The following is a 20188-nucleotide window of genomic DNA, read 5'->3' as shown; positions in this document are numbered from 1 at the left end:
TTTTTTAATATCTTTATAACTTTTAAAATACGATACTTTTATAAAATCCGAGTATATCGTTGCGATGCATCTATTTTATCAATGTTTCAATTAAAAAAATTGGAAACCGGGTTGTGAGAAGTAAAATGGCTTTTCATTGAAAAACAACGAACCGAAAATGTTTTGGGCATGTTACGACTACATTCTTTGGGTGAGTATAGATATAATTTGTAACACGTGTATGCATTAAACTATTGTAAATCATCTTTTACAATTTAACCTCACAACTTTTTTTTACTTTCAACTTTGGTCCTCTAAACTTTTCAAATTTCACAAAAATTTTCACTTTATATTTCGTTCTAAATTTTGCGAGTTCACACGGCGCAACGTGTGTGTGTGGTTAAACATTTTTACGTTGTCTACTTTTTTTGTCCGTTTGACAGGTTCATCGTAACGCACGGGTCCTAGATCGACTTAGTTATTCTTTTAGATGTTTTACATTTCGGTTTAATATCTTCGCATTAACACGCCACAACTTTAGTGTTGGTGGTCGTTGGCATTAGTGTGGTATTGGTGTTCGCCCCGCCGCAACTCAGGGGTGGTTAATCCTAGTTTACTTTAATTTGAAATATTTTCTTTAGAATTCCGGATATCCATTTTACTATCTGCTCGGATAGTAAAAATTAACTATCCGAAATTTCGGATATGGTGTGTAAAACCTTCCCACAAAATTTGGCAATTGAAATGTTTAGAATTTATTGGTAGGGATGTGAATACACATAGGCAAGTTCATGGGGAGTGGCAACTGGCAAGTGAAAGTGTCAGTCTCTTCCTATATATACATGCAAGATCCGGTAAATACGGACAGCCCTTTCAATTTTAATGGCGATTGAGATCTGTGTCAAAGCTGCTACGGGTGCCCCTGATGTTCTTGGCGACTGTAATTAATCTCCCCTTCAAAGATTTCACTTTAATTTCATTGGGGTTTCTTGATCATCAATTTTTGTGGGTTGTGTTTGATTTTAGGTCCATTTTCCCAAAGGATTCTTTTGACTTTGGAAGAGAAGAAAGTCGCTTTCAAAACCCATCTCATTAACTTAGACAACAAACCTAAATGGTGATTATTATTAGTATTATTGTCAGAGAATCTTGAATTTACACATGAAACGTTTGGTTGTTCGTGGCCTCGTGGGATTTTAATATAATTTTTTTTTTTGTGTTTGTGTAGGTTTCTTGAAGTGAACCCAGATGGGAAAGTTCCTTTGGCCAAATTTGATGAGAATTGGATATCTGATTCTGATGTTATTGTGGGTCTTATTGAAGAGAAGTACCCTCACCCTTCACTTGCCACTCCCCCTGAACTTGCCTCTGTGTATGCTCTGCCTGGCTCTGTATATATGTCATATGATACAGGTTTATTACGAAATCGGTGGGTTTGAGTTTAGTCTAATTGGGTTTGGGTCGGTTTTAGGCAAATCCTTGAACATGTTTAGCTAAACTGGTCCTGCTTGGGTTGTTTTGTCAGTTTGCGGGTTGATCGGTTTAACTCTTCTCTCATAAATTTTTAAAAATATAAAAAACAGACATATGGTGTACAGCTCAGATGAAATTATTTTATTTATATTTGTTTACATGGTTGTAATATGTTATTGTCAGGTAAGGATATTTCAAAAAAAAAAAAATAAATAAAAATAAAAATAAAATAAAAATATTGGGTTCAATAGGGATGGCAAAAAAACCAGAACCCGATGGGTATACCCGAAATCCGAAACATATGGGACGGGTACCCAAACCCCGACGGGTAATGGACGGGTATAATACGTAGTTGTGCTTGATTTTTCCCTCGACATTCTGTTATATGTTTTTGTTAAAAACGAAGTTGTACTTAAAATAAAATATTTCTTTGGTAGCATAAAACAGTACGATGATCAATTAAACCGTTCTAATGGTTTGGCTTTCTAAACAACATGCTTTATTTTCAAATCACGTTTGTTTTACATTATCATTTGTTCGGTTTCGTCGCAACGCGCGACTTCAAAAAAACTAGTAGTAATAAAAATGTATTTGAAAATTTCAATCGGTATCTTTTAACAGATTAATGGGTATACCCGATACCCGCGGGTATGCCCAATACCCGACAGGTATTGGGCCGGGTATCGGACACGATTTTACAACCGGGTATGGGTATGAGATTACCAATACCCGCCCCGAACCCGACCCATTGCCATCCCTACGGTTCAACGGGCCGTGTTTGTGTCGATCCATGAAAACTTGTGTTGTATTGTATCTGGGTTCATGTGTTTGATTTTGAATTCTTGTCACGTTCGGGTTGTTAAATTTTCACGTTAGTGTAGGGTTTGACCCGCTAATCTGTAAGCACGCCCCGTTAAACACCCCTAAATAGTATATAATTACCACCTATAAGATGGCAAATTCAAGTTGTTTATGAAAAATTTGCATTTCTAAACTCAAATGACCATTTATGAAATTTTGATTTATTTCATAAACATAAGTTTAGATTTTCCCAAATTGACCAATTAATTGCACAATTATAATACTTCTAATTGTGAAATTGTAGGGGGTCAAAGATTTTCCCTAAATTTGTGGTATTTCTAAAGAGCAAGGATGCTAATGATGGGACTGAACAAGCTTTGCTTGATGAATTGAATGCATTAGATGAACACCTCAAGAGTAAAGTACGTTTTTTTTTTTTTTTTTCCAAAATGATTGTTTTTTTTGCTCTATTTGGTTGATACAAAAATATGTGTTTTTATTTGAATAATAACTAACCTTTATGTTAACATGTTAGGGGCCTTATGTTACTGGGAAAACGATCACAGCTGTTGATTTGAGTCTGGCACCAAAGCTATACCATCTTGAGGTGGCTCTTGGCCATTTTAAGAAGTGGACTGTTCCCGAAAGTCTGACTCATGTGCGTAACTACATGAAGGTATGACTCTCGCGTATTGAAAGTGATGGTCTGATTATTGAGTTTATAGTGTTGGGTGTGCAAGTGTATAACAAACCCTTTCTGAGTTTTTAAATAACCAGTGTTTGTCGATTAGTTGCTCATTTTGTACAATTAGCAGTAGTTTGTTTAAATTTATATATAAACATATTGACTAAATCATTACAATGAAATTTAGAAGTACAAAAATTTGAATTATATTGTGTCTTATACGGGCTTGATTGACTCGAGTTTTGTTAGTTTGATTAAGCTTGGGTCGGTTCAGGTCAGGTCCTTTTGGCTTAGTTTTGCCTCACTTTTCGTGAATCAGTCCGTGTTGTCTTACATGTAGGGTTGTAAATGAGTGTGTCAACTCACAAGTTACTCAATACCAACTATAAATTTGAAACTTGCTCGATTGAAGAAAAGTTGAGCTTGAGCTACTGGAGTAGACTTTCAAGTTGAGCTTTAGTATTAAAGTCTCCGCTTGTAAAAGTCGCTAGCATTATATTGCCATTTTACATTTTTACCCATTGTGTATATGTGAACTTACATAATTGCAGGCCAGTACTATCTAGTGAGTCGATCCAAGCGGAGCTCAAAAGTATCTAGTCGAGTCAGTCTTAGCTCATCAAATGATATGACACTAATTACTAACCTTGATTATTATTATTGTTATTATTTTAACTTTGATAATCTTGTATACACAAGTCAAGCCTGATCTTGGCATTGTGTTGAATCGGTCAAGACCAAATTACCCCCCATCTTTTTTTTTTTAATACTTATTATGTTAATGCAGTTACTCTTTTCAAGGGAGTCGTTTGAGAAAACCAAACCTGCTAAAGAAGAATACGTCGTTGCTGGATGGGCGCCAAAGGTTAATAGCGCATGAAGTCGTCCCAAACTACAGTCTTTAGTGACTGTGGCTGCTGGTTGTTAATATATCATATGTTCGAAGGATTGCATGAATGTTTGAAGGATAGGGAGTCTTGTTAGTTGCCTTTTTTATTGGCACATGTTTGGTGGAGCAAAGACTTCTCAGTCGATGGTTTATAACTTTGTATTTTTTTCCTCTTGTTTTAATACATTAACTACGACTAAGGGGTATAACTCACGTTCTTTTTGTTATATAAAAGTTCTATAAATTCTCATGACGAGTGTTAGCGGATCCCCCTTGACTCCCTTTGGTTCTACCCTACACATGTTTTCCGATATTTGACTAGATACAAATGTAATCTAGTGTAAAACAAAAGAAAAACGAGCCAATTATTACATTTGATGGGGTAGTAACTAACGCTACAGGGGGCAAAAATGGGAGTGCAGCTGATTTGAGTTACGCTCAATTTGCAACAAAGCCTTTAATGGGACTCGAACCCTAAATCTCATGGGGAGGGACGTCGCTATGCACACATCATGATACCACTAGGTTATAAGCCCTTTGGTAGGAGTTGTAAATAGCCGAAGGAGTGGCAAATAGCCGAGTAATCTGATTACTAAAGATTGGTAGGAGTTGCAAGTAGCCGAGTAACCTGATTACTTACTTATACAAAACACATTCTTCTCTAACATGATAAGCCACTAAAAGAGAGAGCTCGTCCTATATATATACAGGTCCGTGCAACATTTCCACGATAAATGTAATCCGGATTGAGGCCTTGAGTTGAGGGTACCATTTACGATGAGTTTTCACAAAATGTTACGCTGTATTCGAATCCAAAATAGTTGGTAGGTTGTTGGATCATATGCTTCATATTATGCTGTTGATTTAGACAAACGGATATTGAGTTCGTGCCAAGTTTACCCCAGCTCGAGTCTAAAGTAAAGTTCACTTAATTAACAAGTTTGAGCTGGACTTGAAACATGGAGATTAGTTAGACTTGTGATCCTAAATAAGCCAAGTTTACCCCGAGCTCGAGTCTAAAGTAAAATTTCTATATTTTTAGTGTAAGATATATTTAGTTTTACATACCGACAACGGGGTGTTTGGATTTGCTAATCCACGCCTTCGCTAAGGCCTCCTCCTCAATCATCGTCCACGGTTTTTCCTTCGCTTTCGAAAGTTGATTTTGGTCAACCGCCACTTGCTTCCCTTTTTTACCTTTAGATGATTGCGGTTGCGTCTCCGGAATGATTTCAATGTCGTCTTCAACGGGTTGTAGTGGTTGAGAAGATTCAACGGGTTGTGGTTGTTGAGATTGAACTTGCATGTTGAACGGGTTTCGCATCATCATGTTTTGTAACGATTGCATTTGCGAGAAAGCGTTCGAAGATTGTTAAAAACCCGCAAAAGCGTCACTACTATAGAAATAGGCATTTGCTACGGCCAAATCCGTAGCAAACACCCTTTCTGCTATGAATTTGCTACGGATTTGGTTCATAGTTACAAGTCCCGTCGCGAATTTATTTGCTATGAACTTTGGCTACGGAAATTATGTTTGCGACGAATTAGCTACAAAAAATGGCGTCCGTATTTTAGCCACGAATTTGCTATGAAGAAGGTTGCTAAGAAATTTTGCTATGGGTTTTTAGCTAAGGATATTTTTAGCTACGATTGCTTTTAGCTACGGTTGTTTTCAGCTACGGATACTTATAGCTACGAAAATTTTTAGCCACGAATGTTTTTAGCTACGGATAGTTTTAGCTATGGTTATTTTTAGCTACGGAGTAGTTTTGCAACGAATGGGTTGGCTATGATAATTTGCAATGTTTTTGCTACAAAATTTAACTACGGACTTGCTATTATTTGGCTGCGAGATTTTGCTACCTTTTGCATTTTTCTTGCTACGTTTTTTGCTATCGGGTTTGCTACAGACTTTAGCTACAAATTCACTGTAATTTGGCTACAAAAATTTGCAGGCTTTTGCTACGATTCTGCAACGGAATTTAGTTACGAATTTCGTTTGACTTTGCTACGGATATAGCTATCGATTTTAGAAGGTCTTTGCAACAAATTTAGCTACGCTATTTGCCTAGAATTTTTCAAATAAATTCCTTTTTTATATTGTTTTCTATTTTTCCTTTATAAATATTATATTCAAGTTTCATAAATATAGAAAACTGAAACTAAAAATAATTACTTAAACCATATAACATAATAATTCAAACATAACAATAAATATTAAAAACTCATACTAAAGATCCAAATCATCCAAACATAACTGAATGCAACACGATAAACATCCAAATAATTCAAACATAACCAAAGCTAACACGATAAAAATCCAAATTATCTAAAAGCAATATAATAAAATTCAACGCATTTCAAGTTGGTGGCCGGTTTTGTGACAACATTTGAATTTTCTCATTCATTTCGGCATACAACCTCGCGCCTTCTTCAATTTTCTCGATCATATCATGTTTGTCTATCTTATCTTGTTCCAACTCCGCTATTTTTTTCTTCAACGGTTCCACCTATAACATCAAAAGCAAAAATAACCCGTTAATATCCATTATGACAGAAAATTGAGAGGATGACCAACTCGGTTCCATTGAAGGATAGTAGTCGGGCATCGCAAAAACGTTCGGGTTTGGGTTGTTCGGGTTGTTCGGGAGTTGTATGGATCCATGGTAAAAGTAGAAGAATGTTTATAAAAAAGTAGAAGAGTGTTTTATAAAAGTTGAGAGAGAGATGGGGTTGAAATGGGTAAAAGATGGGGTGTTTGGGTTGTATTTATAAAAAAGTTTATTTAATTATGAGGTTTTTTGAATTATGGCCGTTAGCTTTGAATTAGGAATTTAAATTTTATTTTATTTTATTTTTTTGTTTTCCAACGGTCATGCATGCCAAACGGTCACTTTTTTTGTCTTACATGCTCGTCCTCAACGTCATGGGGGCGACGAATATGACGATGCCGGGGGAGGGGGGGGGTTGGTGTTTGGGTCGGCGATGGGCCTCGACCAGCCAAGCCTGATATAAAATATACTAAATGGGCCTGGGTCATGTTGAACATAAACAATTACTTATTTATTTCTTATAGTTAGTAAGCCAAATATTTTTATTGATTAACATCATTACGAGGTTTAATGTGTTAAAAATACACTTTTGTCTTCATTTGATCAGAGATAAAACATGAGTAAATAGCTAGAGACTAACATAAGTAAATAGCTAGAGACTGTTGTCTCCTTGGTTTAAAAAAAGCATGTCAAACATGTGAGACTATCTGGAACTAATATTCAGTCGACGGGGGTTGAAAACGTATATACCCAAAAATTTCTATACGAAAACTACATATATAACACTACTGAGCAAAAAGTTCGGGGGGTCGGGCACCCCTGGCCCCTTCAAAGCTGCGCCATTGGTCACCAATAGGTTCAGTGGTAAACTCGGTCACTAATTCTGCAACAGACCTTCGGGTCACGAAACAGTCATTAAAGTATTTTGTAAAGAGGTTTATTTATGGGCCATATATTACACAAGGTAACGAGCAATTAAAGGGGTGATAAAGAAGCTATTCTAGGACACAATCTTTGACAATAATTAAAAATTTAATTTGAATATAATTTCCCTCCTAAGTGGTCCTGTTGACTTTATGATCTCTAATACGCCGCGCAAGATGGAGGATCCGTCGGATACACCAATCTTGGATCGATTTTTGAGAAACGGCGCACGAGATATCGGTTTGGTTAACAGTTCTTTAAGTTGATCTTGTGAGCTGACATGAAGAACCCATAGAAGACCGATTGAGACTTGTTCTCTGACAAAGTGATAGTCGAGGGCAACGCAATTCATACATGATTGATATATCGAATTTGCACATAAGTACGTAGCGCATGTATTATCACAAAATAATGTTGGTGTATGAGATGGTGAGATCAAGTTCCTAAAGTAAATGCTTAAGCCAGATAAGTTCAGCCGAGGCATTTGACAATGCTTTGTACACGACTTCAATAGACGAGCGCGAGACAGATTTTTGTCTCGTGGATTTCCATGAAACAATGTTGCTTCCAAGATATGCAACAATGTTGCTTCCAAGATATAGTAAGTAAGTCGTTGTCGACAATCCTGCATCATGAACCCTACCCCAATCCGAATCCGAGAACGCCGAGAGTGTGAGAGGAGAATCACGGTTTAGAAAAAGGCCATGATGGATGGTCCCTTTTAAATATCGTAGTACTCGTTTAAGGCTTGCTAATGCGTTTGTTGAGGTGCATGCATGAAATGAGATAACTTGTTGATGGTAAATGATATGTCTGCTCGTGTAAAGGCTAAATATTGGAGAGACCCGACAAGTTTGCGGTAGGGATTAGGATCAACCGAAGAAGAGGAGTCATTGTTGGATAGCGACATCTTATGCACCATCCATGTGAAAGTGGTCAAGAGCATCTTGGATGTGCTGATGTTGAGAAAGAAAAAGACCCGTAGGAGTGGGAATGACCTCAACACCAAGGAAATGATGAAGCATGCAAAGATCATTAACAAATTTTTTTTTGCTAAGGGCGTCGACAAAGTTGTCAAGAAACTTAGTGTTATTACCTGTGAGAACGTTATCATCTACATAGACCATGAACAAGTGACCTCATGGTGTTTTTAAATGAAGAGTGAGGCATCGGCAAGAGATTTGGTAAATCCTGATTGTAGAAGGAAATTTGTGAGCTCAATATACCAAGCTCTAGGAGCTTGCTTTAAGCCATATAGAGACTTTTTTAGCTTGCAAATGTGGTTCGGAAATCGAGTATGAACATAGCCCGGTGGTTAAGCCATAAAAATGCCCTCATGAAGTGTGCCATGGAGGAAGGCGTTGTTGTCGTCAAGTTAGCGTAACGGCCAACTTTTGGAGAGGGCAATGGAAAGAATAGTACGAATGGTGAAAGGTTTTGTAACGGGGCTAAAGTTGTCAAAGTAGTCTTTCCCATATTGTTCGAGAAAGCCTTTAGCTACTAATTGCACCTTGTATTTGGAGATGGATCCATCTGAGTTAAGTTTGACACAGAAGATCCATTTGCAACCAATGGGAGGTTGAGATGTCTTGGGAACAAGCTCCTAAGTTTGGTTTTGCAAAAGAGCATTAAACTCAACACCCATTGCATGACGCCATTTCGAATCTTTTAAAGCTTGGTTGTGGGTTGTCAGTTCAAGGGTAAAGGGTGGGCGGAATAGGGTGAAGAGTAGTCGTATTAACAAAGTTATTATTAAAATATTTTTGGTTTGGTTTACGAGTACATGGAGGCGGGGAGTTTTGTGAAGTAAGATTAGGTCCAGTCGTGGAGGGAATGGAATTGGCTGAGGTGGTTAGCGAAGGGCGTGAGGAGGGTGTTTGGTTGTGTGGGGTTAGTGTAGAATATGGAGGCATTAGGCTAGATAGAAATTTGTGGTAGGGAGGTGGGGTCAATGGTATGCATGAAATTTGATAAGGTGAAGTGATCAATGGCTTGCATGGGTAGAAGGAATTGTATGCATGGATGAGGTGGTAGAGGTTAATGAGGTAATGACATCAGTAGGTTGCATGTTGGGAGGGTCATGGACAGAAGTAGATGAAGGCATGTAGGCATCATCATTAAGATTGAGAAATTTGTTAGCACTAGGAAGTGGTAAAAAAGTGGAGATATCATTTTTATATGGAAATATATGTTCTACAAATTCCACATGTCGAGAGTGTTAGAATTCTTGAGACGTTGGGTCATAACATTGAAAGTCGATTTAGAAGTGGAGTAACCAAGGAAGATGCATTTTAGAGAGCGATGGTGAATTTTTGAGTAGGCGTAAGGACGCAGCCACGGGAACCAAAGACACCCAAAAGATTTAAGTTTCAAGTAACTAGGTGATTTTTTGTACAACCGATCATAAGGGGAATCGTGGTCAAGGATTGGTGTACGTAACCATTTGATAAGATGAACCGCGGTTTGAAACGCATGAGACCAAAATGTGAGTGGAAGTTTGGCATGGTCTAGTAAAGATAAACCCGTCTTCACGATGTGTCTATGGCGTCGTTGTGACAACCGTCAATTTTGCATGCACCCGTACAATTAATTAATTTTAATTATGAGCTTAATGACTGTGCTTGATTACAACTGACATTTTAAACTGCTTACTAATTTATGTTACATACATACATGTGCGTCACTTTACATACAGTCACTCCATTCATTTCATACAGACTCTTAGTGACAAACCTGATGCACAAAGCACAGTTAGCACAATGAGCGGGTAACTCAGACACATGCTGACAATGCCAGCACATAGACATACACTATTTTTAGGCCAGTATGGGCCAGGGATAAAACACTACACCAGTATGGAGTGTAGGGAAGTGAGGACCATAAGACTATGTCACTAGGTGATAGTTTGAGTGCCGGAAAGTGCCTAAAACGCAATTTAATTACAGAATTCCGCATTTTTAGTAACAATTCAGCTTTTAACACACTCATATTATACAGAGTATTGACTAAATGGTCCTGGACACTTTCCTAAGTGCTGGAATTAATTTCGTTACAAAAAGATGCACAAAGACGTTATACGGTACAATTAAACGCTTTAACGGAACGATACGTAACCGAACAACCAGTGTAGGATCGTATTCTGACCCAAACGAGTCGTTCAGAGGCTTTCTCCTTGGTTTCAGGTGCGGAATAACAAGAAACTAAGGTAGAAACAGCAGGCAAATCACTTTTACTTCTTGTTTTACTGATATCAAACGTTTACAGCTCAAATCTCGCACCGGCAGCACTTCGGCACGATTTCTACACAACGTTACAACTGAGATCGCTCTTGAGGTATATATAGACAGCTGGAACCGCTTATTGGACAGGCCCAATAAGCGGCCCACACATGTAGTTCGAGCGGTCCATACAAGTTACCACTCGAGCGGTCCGTACACGTCCATACGAGCGACCCTAACATCTAATTTGACTCTATAAGCGATCCAACATGTCTAACTCTATACAATTACTCAATTTCTCGTATATTGTGCCCATATCTAACATCTAAGACTTATGACTCGATACAAGACGTAATCAGCAGATGTAGTGCACCAACAGACTCCCCCTCAGATGTTGATGGAGTCGACTATCGAGTCACAACACTACTGTATCTTCAGATCTTCAGCCTTGATCAGTCTTTGGGCTTCTCTTTCTTTATCATTCCAACATTCTAAGACTCGAACGAAGATGTAGTCGACAGACAACTGCACCAACAGACTCCCCCTTGAATGTTGACGGAATCTTTAGTGAGAGTCTTCAATCATTCACAGCTCTTCAATCTTGTTCGGTCTTCTTCAGGAACTCTTCCTGGAATCAAATCTTCTACAGGAACTTCTTCCTGAAATCATATGCCTGGATCTTTCTCCGGTTCTATCTTTCGTTAGACTCCCCCTATCATCATGCTAGGATCTCTGTCTGGAAATCGTTATCACCATTGAAATCAACTCCTGGCTTTCTCTGTTTAAGCTCTTCTCTGGTTCTGATATGTCTCCTGGCTATCTGTAGCAACAGGATCAGAAACCTGCAAAACTTAACCACTCTATCACAAATCAGAATAATTGTGATTCAACTTAATGAATCAACTAATCATTTGAGAATTTTTACAAGGTAAACACTGATCACAAATTTGAAACATTTCAATTTCTGATTCAATCCTAATGAGTCATTTTAAACATTTCAAATTACTTAACTAACCTGTCTGTTCATCAAGTTTAGCCTTTGAGATTTTGAAAATCAGCTCTTCAACATCAGTTGTCAAAAATCTTTTTGGATTTTTCAAAATATGAAACGTAAATGCAAAGACAGAAATTTAAATGCAACACAAACATATTTTTGTGAGTTTGTGCAAGAGGATCATATCAGTTTTTGAGACATAACACAAGCACCGTTAAGCTTTTAATCGTTTTAAGTTCTAAACGATTCACGTAGATTGACGATATAATTGTCCTCTTAAATTTTCATACAATTTTCAATCTATTCAGGATACTATTTAGGTATTTTATGAACTTAGTTCAATTCATGTGTCCCACCTCTTGAATATACTCCCGTATCCAGAATCTCAATATTCAGTCTTACAGGTATGAACACTACAATGATGTCTGTACATAAATTAGGGGAAAGATGCGAGAACTGAGGGGTCTCAGGTCAGAACTTCCGTTCAGCAGAGAGATATCAGCTTCGACTTAGCAGTGTGTCCCCTTTAGAGGATCTTTTCAGCTACAACAGATGATTATCAATTTTATTGTCTAATCAGCTGAGGGCTTTATGCTATGTTTCAAGCATTTTGCGGAAAGTATTAGCCAAGGACTAGGTCAGAACTACCGTTCAGCAGAAGTCCCGGAATAATACCCCAGACATCATAGAGTATAAACACCTAGTATATCAGAATACGAGACCTTTCAAACGAGATTTCAGGGGTTACCTATATATCCAAGTAGTGTTCCCCACGAATTTCATAAGTTTGAAATTTTAGGTTTATATCCTGAATAAATCTACTAAATGTACAAAAACCTATCGTCACATCATCAGTGAGACCGTTTATCACATTTTACATTACATTTCTTTAGCGTGCTGTGATAGTCCACTGATTTACTATCATTTCCTCTTTTTCATAACAAAACTCATTTTTAAATTTTCGATGTTTTTGACATTTTCAAATTTTCTATTTTTTAAAAATTTTTCTCCCCCTAAAATGCAAACACATTTTAAAGAAAATTTGAAAACTTCTAGATATTTGACCTGCTAAAAATACAAAAAGCAACAACAAACTGTACAGAAACTTGACAACTGACACTGAATCACATCAAATCGCCATTCATTATGCATAAACACTACACTGATACCACTTGTAGGATCGTTTGGCGACCCGAATGAGTCGATCAGAGGTGTTTTCGTCAATTACAGGTGCGGAAAACAAGTAAATGACGTAGGAATAGCTTGATATACACTTTAAACTACTTTTCTATTGATTTGACGATGAATACAACCTGTTTTCGATCCGGCAGCACCTCGGTACGAAAAATCAGGAACCTTACAAATGAGATCGCTCGACTGGTATTTATAGGGTTTTGGGACCGCTTATTGGACAGGCCCAATAAGCGGCCCAGACAGTCACTCGAGCGGCCCAGCTATCTTGACATAAGGGCGGTCCAGAACATGACCATTCGAGCGGTCCAGATATCTAAAGGACTAATGAGCGGCCCAAAACCTAATGAGCGATCCAACTATATAAAATCTATACAATTACACATTTTCTCTAATTTCATGCCCAGATCTAACTTCTAAGATTTATGACTCGATACAAGACGTAATCAGCAGATGTAGTGCACCAACAACCAGACATTAACCGGGACACCAAAATTTTGTGAGAAACATTATTTTATTATTCTTAAATAATTATGGTCATAAAAATCCCCACACACTATAGAAACATGGCATACACCCACTATTCTAGTAAATACCCTTAACCTCCTAATTATTTACCTTTTAGTTACCAAAATTTTACACTTTACCCCCCCAACCGAATTTGCAGCCCAATTATTACCATATATTTTGTTGATATCTTTATTCCTTGTAATCTTCATTTGATTGGCCAAAGATCTATGTAATTATCACAATAGGGTAGGAGGTTCATGGTTCCAAGATTTCTCATCATGACCTTAAGATTCACACCCCACCTCACTCTCTCTCCCCTATTTCGGTTCTCCATAACCGAAACCACCACCATCACCTTCCATTACCTCCATTTTCTACACTAAAAGCTCACATTTCAAGATTGAGGTTCCTCCATAGAAGTGCAAGATTGAAGGGTTTTCAAGGAAGCTTGATTCAAGCCTTGTCACTAACATTTCACCATCATCTTTGTCCTAAGATTGTTACCCTAGCCTTGTGCTAGTAGTAAGTCCCATCACACCCTTGTTCCATCTTGTTCTTGTTATGTTTTGTTTGAATGTTCATGACACACAAAAGCTAAAACACTAAAATGTTGAACTTGAAATTCTGCATAAAAACCAAAGATAAAAGGGTTGTGTGAAGTTGAGCTCTGGATGGTTTAGGGTTGGTTAAAGCATGATTGAATTTTTAACATTTGTTCATCAATAAACCATGGTTAGGGTCTTTGTTTACGCGTTTTAGTCACTTCTACAATGTAAACAGCTTGCTGAGTTGGATTTCCAGCCAACTTCAACAGGCTGTAACGGGATCATTTTAAATCAAAAAACGGATTTTCTGAAGGCTAAAATGAGTATTTTGGAATAATTAAACAAATGGCACTGGAATCGTAATTTTTCGAGACAGTTTACTATTTTTAAAAGACTATTTCTGGACAGCAGCCCAAGCTGCATTTTTACTGCAGAAAAAGTGTGTTGTTTTCGAAGTCATAACCTGAAACCTGAGTGAAACCGACTCATGGAATTTTTACAGTAGATTGACACCATTGTCAGGACGACCCTCCAACTGGAATTTCATCAATCGGACTTACGGTTAATTTTTAGTGAATTATTCTGTAAACTACAATCAGAAAGTAACAAATCTGATTGCATTTGGGTAAATGAATTTCTGTAAAATATTGGTGACGAACTGGACCCTAATATTTTTTCACAATAAAATTTGGATCATATGAGTCATTCTTTAAAAATTTGGGAATTTTTGGAAAAGGTTAACTATTTTATAAAAATCCTCGAAAACAGTCCAGTTTTGGGTGAGTAAGCTGAAATAAAGTAAGCAAGGCTTTGTATGTCTATATGTCGGTTTGGTTATTGAAAATGAACTACGGGGTATATGTAAAAGAAAATGATATGCTATTAAAGCATGGAAATCTCTATTTACAAAAGATACTATGGCGAAATTTTCCAAAAATCCTAACACTTAGTAAATATTTTCCGGACAAGCGTTACTAGTATATTCTAGACTAAGTTTTTCAAGCATAAAACTCGCCATAATTTTTATAACAAAATACGGAATATTGGGGGTTGGTTTCATACACGAACATGGTTAAATATATGTATTCTCTAAAATGGGACTTAAAAATATAATCCCAATATGAACAGACACATGTAAAATATCCCATCCTTGGGAAGGAAATACGAATACACAAGCATGAGAAGTATAATTACTAAAATATTAAAGACACTTTAAAACGTAACTCAAAGGCACTAATCAATACTAAGACAGGGCATGACCCGTTCGTCTAATAGACGTTAGACCATTGTAGGTAGTCGTGTTCGCTGAGGAGATTTGGGTTACGAGTACCGAAGACGCAATATTGTGAGTTCATGTCCCCCCTTTCTCTTAACTATTTTCAGTTTTACACCTCGGGGGGGAATACATGTTACATACATTTACAGACATTGCAGACATTTATTTACATGGTATGATTAGCTTAAGGAGGGTTTTTATTACACGAACATGTGAGTGGTGGGCATGACACTTAAGGCCATTAATCCTCGTTGTAGGACCGAGGGACATTAGTGATAGATCTATTTGGGTGTAACGAGCCCCACTCCTGAGTCCGCTGAGTGGACCATGAGTTGACTAAGTGCCCGACGCACAAATCCGCTAGGGTTGAGTCTTCCTGCATCACTTCACACTTATCATTGGCTTTGCAACCCAATGATGGTTTTTCCTTATTGCTACATACCAGGGATTTTCATACATACAGACATTTTTACAAAGGTTTATACATACTCACTTACACATGAACTCGCTCAACTATTGTTGATTTTTCAAACTACATGTATTTCAGGGAATTAGTAAATGGATCTGGCGGGCGTTGGAGTTTTTAAGCTGCGTTGTGAATAAAGATGTCATCCAAGTCATTAGGGTTTAGGAGGCGTATCTTAATCCTGGACGGGATACGTGGTCCTAAACTCGGGGTTGTTTTAAAATCTTTTGTTGAGTCTTTTTGAACTCCTTAAAACATGTTATGGTTTGTAACTTGAAATCGGTCTCGTCATTTCAGACAATTTTGTTGTACTACTTTTACAAACTTAAACTAATGGATGTACATCTACTGGTTTTATCATATAGTGTTGTTATGATCATGTGCAATGGTATTAAGAAGTCACACCAATAATCACGCTTCCGCAAAAGTCAGGGTGTGACAGCTTGGTATCAAAGCTTCGATCGTAGCGAACTAGGATTCATTCTCGAGTCTAGACTACGATCAATAGGGCTCTCACGAAAACGCTTTTACAAACATGTTTTTAATTGCATACACAAAACGCCCAGATCCAGGGAACATACATTTTTACAAACAAAAGGCACAAATACACATTCCAAAATATATGTTTATAATTCAGCCTTAGAGGCTGAGGGAGGTTCAGTCTTAGAGACTGAGGGATTTAATCTTAGAGATTGAGGGAGGTTCAGCCTTAGAGGCTGAGGGAGGTTCAGTCTTAGAGACTGAGGGATTCAATCTTAGAGATTAAGGGAGGTTCAGCCTTAGAGGTTGGGGAGGTTCAGACTTAGAGACTGAGGGGTTCAATCTGAGAGATTGGGGAGGTTCAGTCTTAGAGGCTGGGGAAAAAATTTAGTCTTAGAGACTGGGAGGTTTGGTCTTAGAGACCAGGGATTTAGTCTTAGAGACTGGGAGGTTTGGTCTTAGAGACCAAGGATTTAGTCCTAGAGACTGGGGAAGTTGGTCTTAGAGACCAGGGAGTTGGTCTTAGAGACAAGGGAGTTAGTCTGAGAGACTAGGGAGTTCAGTCTAAGAGACTGGGTGGGATAGTCTAGGGAAGACTAGGATGATTACTTGCTTACATTGTTATCACATACATGCTTAATTGCTGATTATTGATAAACGTGCATATGTGGAAACTGTTTGCATACACTAACTGATAGTAATTACTATGGAAATACATACTATGACTACCATGTACCGATACACATGTCGCCTTGATCAAAAAGCGGGTTGTCAAGCATTGATGACCCTATGGCCACCACCACAAATGATGAGACTACACTTGCGCCAGAGATATTTACGTCAGACACTGAGAGTGATCCTGATATGCTGACCAAGGGCAAGGATGATTTACAACAGTCTGCGCTACCAGATTTTGGGATGATTTATCCTTGCCGAAGGCTTCTCCGACAAAAATCCTCCTACTACTCTTGTTTCAGTCCATGACCACTTCATCACTGGTCACCCCGATGGTGAACACACCATGGTTTCGAACCTCGACAATACGCCCCCTGTGGACATTCCTTCCGAAGGTAGGCTACTCGACGAATAGCCGATGATGTCGACATGACTATTGATGGTCCTCCTGACGACATCCATGGTGATGGAAAGTTAGACGAGAACGTTATTACAAATTTCACATTTGAGACCTCTGTTATCAGGCTATCCTCTGAGTCTGTGACATTTACAGCCTTATAGATGGCCGGATTGCAACCTTCTACTACTGACACAGACGATGACGCCGTTATGACTGCTGCACTATCACTTGCTCGAGGCGCCACACCGTTACATGACCCGGAGACTGCCCCTGAGCTAGCTTCTGCACCTTTGTGGGACAACTTGATGTTACACCGACTGATCCTGCACTCTTGATTGATCATAACCCTGTTTCCTTTTGGTTTACTAGACATTGCACCTCTTATATCTGACCCAGTACCTGCACCTGACGATCCCCTTATTGGTTGAGACGTTTGTTTTTGCACCCACAACCGATGATGATTGCTCCTTCTCTCCTGTGGAGACCGGCGTCCATTGCATCAGCATGCCTATCGCTTCCTCTTAGGACTTACCCACACCACAGAAAGGTAACCCAGGACGGCACCCGCATAACGATCCCTATTGCTGCTGCAACATTTTCTAAAACCTCACAGGCCGCACCGTTGCTACTTTCAACCCTACAGCGCTGGACGAGCCATTTCGATGGACCCTATAATACACTATGCTAATTTTAGACCCTTACCATCCCTCACACTATGGGGACTACACAACTACAGTTTGAGGATATGAGTCGCAGAACGTTGGAGCTTGAGCTGACACCACGTCCTCCACCCTGTCTATTGCCAGTATACTTTGATCCTCCACATTCACCACTGTCTCCTTTGGCACACTCACCTGCTGCTATTACACCTTCTTGGTTATTAAGGCTCGTTTCTTTATTGTCGAGCGGCAGATCGGTTAATTACTTCGACGTATATACAAGCTCGAGGAGGAGTTCACGCATGTTAACGATTTACTTTTCTTTCCCACTCCACCTCAGTCACCAATATAATTGATTTCTGGATTTTGCGGATTGCATTACATTTGGGTAAAGATACTAATGATAAGCCGGGATTGTGGAGACTTTTAAAGACCACTTCAGACTACGTGATTTTGATACACTGATATACTTGTTGGGCAAGGGTAGGGTGACCCTGTTTCCCCCTTTGATGTGATACATTTTGAAAGACGATACAATTGTGGTCGGAGAATAATGAGAGCCCAATTATCATAAAACATGCGACAATACGTTGTGGCCAATGACCAGCGAAAACTCAGACGCTATGTCTTCGTTAAGCACGTTATTGATCTATATGTGTGTGCTATAATTTTAACGCTACGTGCTTACTTGCTATGCTCTCGTTAAACATAATTACCAAATTGCTTGGTTATGCTATGATTATGCTATTGCTTGATTGGTTGGTATGATAACCTATTGTGTGTATGTACATATGACCACTAAACAACTAAACGCGTCCCCTGAACAAATATAACCTGACTTAACTAATCTACTTCTGAGAAGATGTCGGCACAAGGGAACGTCAATGCCAACAACCTTCCGCCAGCGGCAGAACTACAAGAGCGCATCTCACAGGCCATTGCACAGCTCGAGGCCCTCCGCTCCGAACACAGCGAAGGCTGCACCTACAAGCAGTTCTTAGACCACAAACCTCGGGAATTTGACGGCACTGGGGTGCCTTAGCCTTCGTACGCTGGGTTGAGAAAAAGGATTATGTCTTAAGATTGAGCAAATGTGCCCCAGGGCACCAGGTCACGTACATAGCTGGGCTATTTGTAGATGGGGCTCTGTCATGGTGGAACCTTCATGTTCAGACAATGGGTGAGACCGCCGCGTATGCTTTGACGTGGGACGAACTGAAAGAACTGATGCGTAAGAGATATTGCTCAAGGGCAGAAGTGCAGAAGTTGGAGACTGAACTGTGGAACTTGAAAATGGAAGGTCCAAAGATAGCCGAATATGTGCAGAGATTTGGCGAATTATCACAAGTTGCTTCGCGTTTGGTGGAACTGGAACCTAGGAAGATTGAACGTTTCATAGGGGGATTGGCACCTCAGATTCTAAGCCTGGTAACAACATCTAAACCTTCAACAATCACCGAGGCTATCAACACAAGCGTGGCACTCACTGAAGAAGCGATTAGACTAGGAAAATTTTCCACTACGGACGAGAAAAAGGAGACTCCTATAGAGTCATCTTGGGATAATAAGAGAAAGATCGCAAATTTCAAGAAGGTTACTCAAGCAAGTAACAGGAAAAAGGCCAAAAAGGGAAAGGACTACATGGGTATTCTCCCTAAGTGCGACAATTGTCTACGCTATCATGTCGGGTGATGTAAATATGGGAAATGTGATAACTGTGGTAAGAGAGGGCATCCTAAGGAAACTTGTAGGCAAGTTACTAAAAGTAGGAATGGAGGCCAAGATGGAAGCAAGAATCACGGAGGGAGCAACGAAAGTGACGATTATCCAGGCAGGACAAGTGACAGACAAAAACGTGCTCAAGGTTGTCTTAACTGTGGGAGCAAGAAGCATTTTAGAAGGTACTGCCCTAAGAAGAATCAGGCACGAGGATAAAAGCTCAGTAGCAGAGCTAGGGGAGCACACCAGGAATCCAAGCATGGATATCGGTACGTCCAATATCACTCAACGTTATGCATCTGTGTTGCCAAATACTGTTGCAAATTTTCGGTTTCGCATCTCTAGAGTTCGAGAGTGTACTGATATAGTAGCACGTAAGTTAGGTAACTTGCACTCGATGGGACTAGCTAGGTGAAGCTAGTGGAAGTCAAGGCAGTGACTAGAAACGGCAAGATAGAACCCGGAGAGCGTGAATTTACGCTTGATCTACTGCCAGTTGAGTTGGAAAGCTTCGACAAGGTAATTGGAATGGATCAACTGCTGAGTGTTCGAGCGGAGATTGATAACCGCTTCACAATGGCAAACGAAGAAACGACCGTGGCTCATGAAGCAGGATACGCCCCTACAAATTACTAATTGCGGGGAGGCCCAAAAGTTATTTGCGTAAAGGATGTGTTGTTTTCTTGGCTCATGTCGGGGACAAGGGAGCCGAAGGACCAAAACTCAAAGATATTCCTGTGATAAGGAAATAT

General features: G+C 39.1%; 1 protein-coding gene across 1 annotated transcript; it reads left to right on the top strand.

Moving 5' to 3' along the window:
* The first annotated feature begins 677 nt into the window (after positions 1-677).
* Positions 678-4080, top strand: LOC110896725 (glutathione S-transferase DHAR2). The gene is made up of 6 exons (XM_022143890.2): positions 678-919; positions 1006-1096; positions 1208-1351; positions 2558-2675; positions 2789-2929; positions 3726-4080. Exons 1-6 carry the CDS (start codon positions 862-864, stop codon positions 3816-3818), a joined length of 645 nt encoding a protein of 214 aa, XP_021999582.1. The 5' UTR covers positions 678-861; the 3' UTR covers positions 3819-4080.
* The last annotated feature ends 16108 nt before the right edge of the window (positions 4081-20188 follow it).

This window comes from Helianthus annuus, chromosome 12, assembly GCF_002127325.2.
Source record: "Helianthus annuus cultivar XRQ/B chromosome 12, HanXRQr2.0-SUNRISE, whole genome shotgun sequence".
Classification (NCBI taxonomy): Eukaryota; Viridiplantae; Streptophyta; class Magnoliopsida; order Asterales; family Asteraceae; genus Helianthus; species Helianthus annuus.
The sequence above is the reverse complement of the archived record's forward strand: the minus strand, read 5'-3'. Positions and strand labels throughout refer to the sequence as shown.

Excerpts from the sequence above, each read along its gene's own strand:
- LOC110896725 (XM_022143890.2), top strand. The coding sequence starts at position 862 with ATGGCGATTGAGATCTGTGTCAAAGCTGCTACGGGTGCCCCTGATGTT. Across the intron at positions 920-1,005 it reads CCCTGATGTTCTTGGCGACT|GTCCATTTTCCCAAAGGATT; the intron begins GTAATTAATCTC and ends GTTTGATTTTAG. Across the intron at positions 2,676-2,788 it reads ATGAACACCTCAAGAGTAAA|GGGCCTTATGTTACTGGGAA; the intron begins GTACGTTTTTTT and ends TTAACATGTTAG.